This window comes from Scleropages formosus, chromosome 5 (genome assembly GCF_900964775.1).
Source record: "Scleropages formosus chromosome 5, fSclFor1.1, whole genome shotgun sequence".
Taxonomy (NCBI): domain Eukaryota; kingdom Metazoa; phylum Chordata; class Actinopteri; order Osteoglossiformes; family Osteoglossidae; genus Scleropages; species Scleropages formosus.
The window spans coordinates 472335-481106 of NC_041810.1; the positions used below are offsets into that span (position 1 = coordinate 472335).

The 8772-nt window shown below is 46.6% G+C and overlaps 1 protein-coding gene across 1 annotated transcript; it reads right to left on the bottom strand.

Moving 5' to 3' along the window:
* Positions 1 to 1354: 1354 nt before the first annotated feature.
* Positions 1355 to 4664, bottom strand: LOC108942545 (shaker-related potassium channel tsha2-like). Its single transcript, XM_018765959.2, has one exon. The coding sequence runs from the start codon at positions 4585 to 4587 to the stop codon at positions 3154 to 3156; it is 1434 nt and encodes a 477-aa protein (XP_018621475.2). The 5' UTR covers positions 4588 to 4664; the 3' UTR covers positions 1355 to 3153.
* Between the last annotated feature and the right edge of the window lie 4108 nt (positions 4665 to 8772).

Consider the following 8772-nt stretch of genomic DNA (forward strand, 5'->3'; position numbering starts at 1 on the left):
ACATGGTTGAAAGGAGTTAGGTTGTTCCTGGCTTGTAGTCCATCTCCTGCAAGATAAAAAAGAAAAATTATGCCATTCTGAGAAACAGATATAGTGTTGCTTTTCTGTTCCAGTGCTGCTGCTGCTGATGACAATTTTGTATTATTATTATTATTATTATTATTATAATATTATGAATAATAATAATAATAATAATAGCCATTTATTTCACTCATTTTTCACTCATGACATTATTTTGCTCCTATCTATGATGCTGGATATTTTTGTAGAGCAATTAAGGTGAAATACCATTCTAATAAATACGACAATACTGTTACAGGTTTATGTCATTTGTATAGCTGCTGTTCAGATGTACTTTCTATTCTGACATTTCAAAAAGTATCACTACAGCACACAGAATTTTCACTTTTATAGCACTTTAAAAATGTGTTTGGACTACTCTCCCCTTGTTCTGAACATATTTTGTGTTATTTGATACTAGATACTGGATCCAAACTTTTGACACTGGGAATATATGTTCTTCTCTTCTGGCCTCAGAAAATTCTCAGGTGGCCAGTTATAACAATTAACATACTTGAATATTTAAAAGTAATCGCTGGTACACAATTCTATCTGTGACACTAAATATGTGTATTCAGAAATAAATAAATTTAAGATTATTTACTTGTTTTTTAATTTCCTAATACAGAGAAACATAACTGATAACTGTATCTCACACTAAACATTGCAATACATGCCAATCATTTCCTATTTCAATATATAAATGTACTAATACGTACCCGAGATTACAAATCATTACACGATGAAGGCATAATCACATGAAAAGAAAGAATTTATTGTGCTCTTCTTCAGTAAATAATGTTTACATCACAGATACAGAGAGAAAAGTATCAAATTATTATAAAGAGTGATTTGAGATTTTGAGTGCTTGCAAAAGACGACCTAGGGTTCGTTTTCCGACCTACACCACGATAATAAAGCTACGAATTTGACATGGCCGAAGCGTAAAAAGTTTACAGAAATACAAATTATTGCGGACTCGATGACGTCACGGCTCCCGTATGTCTCATCGTGACGTCATCGGCAGCGCCGACTCCGCGCTTCCCGCGTGACGGCGGGGGCGCACGTGCGCTGGCGCGGAAATGGGCTGCACCTCCGACAGCAACCACGCAACACCGGGTTCCCGTGCGTGTTTCTGCGTGCACTTGTAAGTTATATGATAAAATATTAGTTACATGATAATTTCAAATTTGCCTGAAGGGAAGAACTGCGGAGGAGAGACGTGCTGCTGTGTGTCTCGAGCGAAGGACGCCAGTTGCACTCACCTGCTGGAAACACTGAGGGTGACCTTGGCTTGGGTGCCTCCTTCCTTCCTCCTCGTCTCCGCCGGTCCTCTTTCCAGATCCGTTCCTTTCCCCACGTGCGCAGGTGCCAAGTGCGAGTCTTCTCCCTCACCTTCCGTTTCCATGATTCGGTCTGCTTTCGTTCCCTTCCCGGTTTTGTGCAGGACAGTATTTTTGGAGATCAGTAGCATGATGATGATGATGATGATGGTGGGGGACAGACGCTTCCGAGCAGCTCCGCTTCCCTGAGGATGGAGCGCGATCAGGATGGTGACCAAAACGCGCGCACGGACTTGTTCTGGAATCCTCGGTTGACCCTCATCATCGGCATCATTCCTAAGGCTTTGCACATTTTTTATCATTATAGTCCAGTAATTGCATTTACAACAGCCTGGCTGTGAAACAGTCCTCTGGGTTCATCATGTTTTACTCTGGATTATCTCCCTGTGTGCTTCGTGTCATTTTCTTGTTAATCTGTTCCTTGCAAAACAGTGGGCAAACCAAAACCCATCTTAAAAATTGCCAATTCTGTTATTATTTTAATTTACATTTACATTACATCAGGACGGTGTGGAAGACTGACTGAAATATAAGTTGTAAGAAAATAAACTGCAGGAAAGCAAGTGTAACGATGCATTCATTAAAGCAACTACAGATATTAGAGCTCGATTAAGCGACAATCTCTTGCTGCTGACAAAAGGCGGGAACGGTCCGCACGGTTGCTATAGAAACGTTACTATTGTCTCTGAAGACATCTTCAAAAAGGCTCATGTTCGTCCACGTGGCGGCGCTACAATCTGTGTAATCTTTCCAAAGGAGCCACCACGGCCGTGACATTTCCTGGAGCACTTTCTTTAAAATCCAACCACTGCGTGCGCACATAAACACATATATTCCTGGCCTGTTGTATAACAAAAATAATCATTTTACAATAGTTCGTTTTCGTTTATTTCGGCGACAGCCGAGAATTTCGTAAAGAATATCTAAAAATGTAAACAATTATGAGCCTACTTCTTCTTGTTTTGCCTTGAAGGTCGATCGAAAGCGCCTACATAATTCGCCTTTCGCAGAAACTGATTTGAAGGGCAATTTGCTCTCGAAAATGAAAGAGAATATAGTCTCACTAAGTGCTGGACACGTTCCAGTGGCACCTGTAATTGCTATACAGTCAAAATCACGGGCAGTTCTTATATTTAGATCTGCAGCGCCTCTTTATGCGGCAGTCATGGAAAATTAGTGACGCAAAATGATGTGTGGAGAACAAAGCAGGCAGGTCAGCTCCGAATGACCTTGCATACTGCCCTTAATTGCACCGTCCGTTCCGTCCGCAGATAGATGGAGGAATACGCGTATGACGCGACAATTTCGGTTAATTGGTCCTATGTGTCCTGTTTTCCTCCCTGCGCTCAAAAACACGCAAAAACAAATGTAAACGTTTTTGTAACAAAACATTTCATATTACCGCTATTAGAAAAATAAAGTGCTACCAGAGGTGAAGCCTATGTGAAGATGTTTTACATCCTAAAACACGAGAATCCAAAGCAACTTTACGCTTCAACGCTGCGGGCGCAACAAGCGGAGATTATGCCGACCCCCCGTGTGCTATTCTTCCAAAAAAGAGAGAGAGAGAGAGAGAGAGAGAGAGGAAAAAAAAAAAATTGTCTAAGTCGTCCGGCTCCTTCCTGCGCCTGCGGCGCCTTGAAAAGGAGGCGAACGGGCTGCGAACGGAGCGAAGCCGAAGTGCGGGATGAGCGCTTTTTACGCACAGAGGCGCATCGTTCCCAGGTGGCTCCCCGCGCGCCACGCGCGCTCACACGTCCGTCAGCTTGCCCGTGTACGCCTTCTGTGGGCTGCAGTTCGTGTATTTGATGGAGTCCAAGTCCTCGTGGTCCATGTAGTCGGACCTGTTGAAGGAGGGCTTGCTGTCGCTCTTGAACTCCCCGAAAGAGGGCTGCTGCTGGCCGCACGTCACGTGCGTGTACTGGAGCTGCTCCTCGTGCTCCGTCTCCCTGTGGTAGAAGTAGTTGAAGTTGGACACGATCACGGGGACGGGCAAGGCGATGGTGAGCACGCCGGCGATGGCGCACAGCGAGCCCACGATTTTGCCACCGATGGTGACGGGACACATGTCCCCGTAGCCCACGGTGGTCATGGACACCACGGCCCACCAGAAAGCGTCCGGGATGCTGCTGAAGCCCGACTCGGGGTCGTCGGTCTCTGCGAAGTACACGGCGCTCGAGAACAAGATGACCCCGATGAAGAGGAAGAAGATGAGGAGGCCGAGCTCCCTCATGCTCGCCTGGAGGGTCTTGCCCAGGATTTGAAGGCCCTTCGAGTGTCTCGACAGCTTGAAGATCCTGAAGACCCTCACCAGGCGGATGACCCTCAGGATGGCCAGAGACATGGCTTGCTGGCCGTTTCCTTGGTGCTCGGCCAGCTCCAAGCCCAGGGTGATGAAATAGGGCATGATGGCCACGATGTCAATGGTGTTCATGATGTTTTTGAAGAAAGCCGGCTTGCTGGGGCACGCCAGGAACCTCACGAGGAGCTCGAAGGAGAACCAGATGATGCACAGGGTCTCCACTATGAAGAAGGGATCCGTGAAGGGATTGGGCTTCTCCGCCCGAGAAGTTCCGTTCGCCGCGAGCTGACCCTCAAAGGAACGGTTCTCCTCCCTGAACTCAGGCAGGGTCTCCATGCAGAAGATGACGATGGAGATGAGGATGACCAGCACGGACACGATGGCGATGCCCCTGGCCGGGCCCGAGCTCTCGGGGTACTCGAAGAGCAGCCACACCTGACGCTGGAACTCGTTGTCCGGCAGCGGGCGCTCTTCCTCCTTGATGAAGCCCTCGTCCTCCTTGAAATTCTCGATCACCTCCTCCCCCAGCTCATAGAACTTGATCTCCTCCAGGAAGATGTCCACGGGCACGTTGACGGGTCTCCGCAGCCTGCCGCCGGACTGGTAGTAGTAGAGGATGGCGTCGAAGCTCGGCCGGTTCCTGTCGAAGAAGTACTCGTTGCGCAGCGGGTCGAAGAAGCGCATCCTCTTGCCGGGGTCGCCCAGCAGGGTGCCCGGGAACTGCGCCAGCGTCTTCAGCTGCGTCTCGAAGCGCAGCCCCGAGATGTTGATGACCACCCGCTCGCAGCACTCCTGGTCGGCGCGCTCCACGTCGTACGCGTCGTGCGGGAACGCGGCGAGCGCCGCGCTCTCGTCCGCGTTCTCCCCGGGCACCACCGTCATCTTCGCCTCGGCGATCGACCCCGCGAGCAAGAGGCGGCGCGTCTCGGTCTCGCGCCGAGGTCAGTGCGCGCGCTGGCAGAGCGTCGTCGCGCGGCTCATCGCGTCCGCGGCGCGAGTCTCCGTCGCGAAGCGCGCGGTCTGGTCCGCCGTCCGTCACGCACGCGGCATTTAAGAGGCGGTGCCACCCTCCCGCCCCCTTCCCCCCGACGGCTGACGTTTCAAGACACGCTCCTCGGTGGACGCGACGCGCGCACACACACACACACACACACTGCTGTCACTTCATAAGCAGTGGGCGCTGGGTTCGAATCCCACCTCCCGTTGTCGTTCGCTTGATCGGAGGACTTACCCGAAACTGATACGGTAAAAATTACCCTGCTGCTGTATTATAAACGGGCAAATCCGCGTAAATGCCACGAGTGTCTGTATAATTTGGACTGGAGAACGAATGTGTAACTCGTGTGGAAGAGGAGCGTGAGAACGCCGCGTGTACGGAGCTCCTGCGCTGCGCTTGCAGACACAAGTGAAGCAAAGTTTGCAGAAATCCTAGTTGAACTTTTTGCAGCATGCCTCCTTGCGAAAGAGTAAACCCTTTTCCTAGATCCATAGTGTAACACAGTATAGACAATATAAAGGTTCATATTCATACGTTAAGTTATTTTTCATTTGGGAACAGACCCGACAGCAGACATGACACGTGTCATAATTGTCGCAAATGTTTTTTTTTCACCCCGCAATTGTGTTCTGTACGTAACTATAGCTGTTTTTTTGGGAGGGAGGGGGTTGAAGTGGGTAAAATTATGTGAGGAAACAGAAATGCATGACGTAAGCGCCAAAAATAGCTGATTTCTCTAAGGGATGTTGGAAATTTTATTTTCCCATGGAATGCTTGCAGAAACAGATGGAGGAAAAAAAAGCCCTCTTGGCATTTGTACTGCATGAGGGGCTTCATTCAGAAAATAAACTTCCCCTCAGAGCAGCATCCTCAGGTCCTCCCCTGAAAGGCAAAGCACAAGGAAGGAGGACGGATTTATTCCGAGCCCCAGACGAGGCTATTCAAAGAAGTTTGTCTACAGTGTGTCTTCACTCTGCCACATTACTGTTTCTGCCTTTGCGCTTGAACACCAAAATTCGGAACGTGTTTTCAGGCCCATGACTGTCCGCAATTGGTTTTTTCCCCCAACAGCCCATCTCATGACCAAGCAACAATAAATACATGAATTAGAAATAATAATGACTAATAACAGATAATAACGGATGCTCGTTACGTTGATTTGCTTTCATATGTGCATTTTTTTTAATAATATGTTTGCACATATCGCATAAAAATTGCACAGTATTTTACTGACACAGTTCACGTTAAGTAGGCTGCTCACGTGTATCACACCACACCACACCACACCATACCACACCACAGCCCCCTGTAGGATTCAAACCAGCAACCTTCAGGTTACAGGTTGTGCTGTTACATCATTGCCTGCAGCCCCAACCTGTTCTCGTACAGCTAACCTGTAGCTGACCTGTACCTGGATGCACCCGGGAGTCGGTGCTCTTGCAGGCCTGGTGTGAACCGTATGTGGTGCCGACAGTACACCACATTCTCTGCCTACACTCCTCATAGTGAAAGGGTGGGCCTAGATGATTTTTTTTTTAAAAAAACTGTAACTTAACTATTGAAAAATATCGACTGTTTCGTAAACATATGCAGCTCGTGATTACTTTGCCGTTGGTTCTAAAATGTTTCATCCTAATGCCCAGTAGTAAAAGAAAAATTTACTGGCTAAATACATTTGCACACAGAAGACGTGTGAAATACACACACACACACACACACATTTCCAGAACCGCTTGTCCCATACGGGGTCACAGGGAACCGGACCCTAACCCGGCAACACAGGACGTAAGGCCAGAGGGGGAGGGGACACACCCAGGAGGGGATGCCAGTCCATCGCAAGGCACCCCAAGCGGGACTTGAACCCCAGACCCACTGGAGAGGAGGACTGTGGCCCAACCCACTGCGCCACCGCACCCTCCACGTGTGAAATAATGGATGCTTATTCAGATACATTTAAAATAATGATAATAAAATAATAATAGAGTAACCATAAAGCACCAAAGTCTGAAAAAAATACAGTACACACGAGACTAATATTACAGTTGGGATGTCCATGTGAATATGTATGTAATACGAGAACAGAAGCGGAAATAACTGTTGGGCTAAATATAAATAGGTATAACTGTTGACACGCTAATATATTAGTTTAGAATATGTACTATATTTAATGGCTATACACTATTTTAATGTTTCGTAATTTTAGGTGTGTGTTTAATAATGTCAGGTTATGTTAGGTTAATTTCCCCCAAACAATGTTCTAACCCTTCTTCGAGTAACTTACATTCAGCCGCTTGCAATATGTAGTAAACAACGAAGATGAGAAATAAAAATATATAATCAGCATGTTTTTGATGTTTTTTAACTGCGAGACTCCTAGCAGACTCATGACGTAACTCACGCAACAGTCACACTGGGGAGCATGGCAGTTCATCCTGGTGATGCGCACGGTCACGTTCGTTACAGACTTCCATATAAGAGGCTCGGAACACTGAAAAATGCGGTACTTTGTGGCGAGTGTTTAGACGCGGATGTTTTACGAGCTACACGGAAACAACATAAACAGCTGTAATCTCACTGTCTAACGGCAGAAATGTTTCAGATGGTGAGATGAGTGTTTCTCCGAGGCGCGCTGTTTGCCTCCCACAGAAATTAACAGCTGGATTTGTTGCGGACGTGGGACACGGCAAGAAAGACTAATGCTTTGAAAGCTGTGAATGAATTTTGCAAGTAATGAATCAACAGGTAATTAATACTTATTAACTTTTAAAAATGATACAGCTATGAAATGCAGTTGTGTTTATTGGACAAAACACCTTACAGTTTCTAGCAGGCAGGTGCAGTAATAGCTATAACATAAAATAGCGGTGGTAATACCATAACAGGCCAGCAGGTGGTGTAGTCGTTAGAGGTGGTGCTGCCTTACACTTGAAGGGCCCAGGGTTGAATCCCACCTCCTGCTGTAGTACCATTGATCAAGGTACTTACCCTCAACTGATACAGTAAAAATTCCCTGCTCTATAAATGAGTAAATCATTGCAAAGTAGCTTAAATTTTAAGCCACATCGGATAGAAATGTCAGATAAGTAAATGTAAATAACTCATAACCATGTTTAATTAATTATAAATATTCTCAACTGATTTGTTCAGGTTTTTTTTTTTTTTTTTTTTTTTGTCCATTTCCCATTTTTGTCGTTTCACAAAGTTTGCTGAAGTTTGTGGGGAGCTTGTCATTAATCCCTGCAGGGAGCACACCAAAGACAGGCATGGTTCTTTTCCTCGTTTTACTAATGAATAATACATTGTGGAAAAACATTCCAGGAAAGCAGGGGGGAAAAAAACCGCTGTTTATAAGCGTTTACATCACTTTCTATTGTATCACAGTGAATAATCTCTTCGTAACTTCGTGGTTTTTGGAAAGGTCTAACAAGTCCAGGGGAAGCGGCCTGCATGGGTGGCTCGCTGGTCTCGGATCGTGGGCGTCCATATTTGTGCGTTAATCGTCGTCTAGCTGAACTGATACATACGACTGCTGTGCGGTGAAGCTCCAGAGGAGACCACCGCACAGCCTCCGAGGACCATCGTCGCTCCCCACCTTCTCATGTCTGGCTTTTTACAGCAGTTACGAATTAACTTGAGAAGCATTTATGTCGGGAGAAATAGAGTTCATTCTCACACAGCACTTCCTCTCCCGTTTTGCATCAGCTTGGCCACGTCGTTTGCGCGTGCAGTTCTCACACTTCAGCTGGACTGTCGTAAGGCTGGATGTCGTAAGGCTGGATGCCCATCATGTGAGAAGACAGAAAACTGGGGGGGGGGGGGGGGGGGGAGGACGCAACTATCTCTAAAAATTAACATTGGAAGTTTATTTATGGCCACGTCTATTTCAAGGAACAGTTTAATCTCATTGCTCCCTTCGAGAAATTGCATTTTACAAGTCAGTCGTTTATAAGGCCTACAGTTAAAAAGGCACAATAAAATGTGTTTTTATTTTTTTTGCGCTGCAGAGTGTGTGTTGATAGTTTCCAGTTGTGTGGTAATGGGTACAGCGGAGCTCCGTGTAAATGGCACGG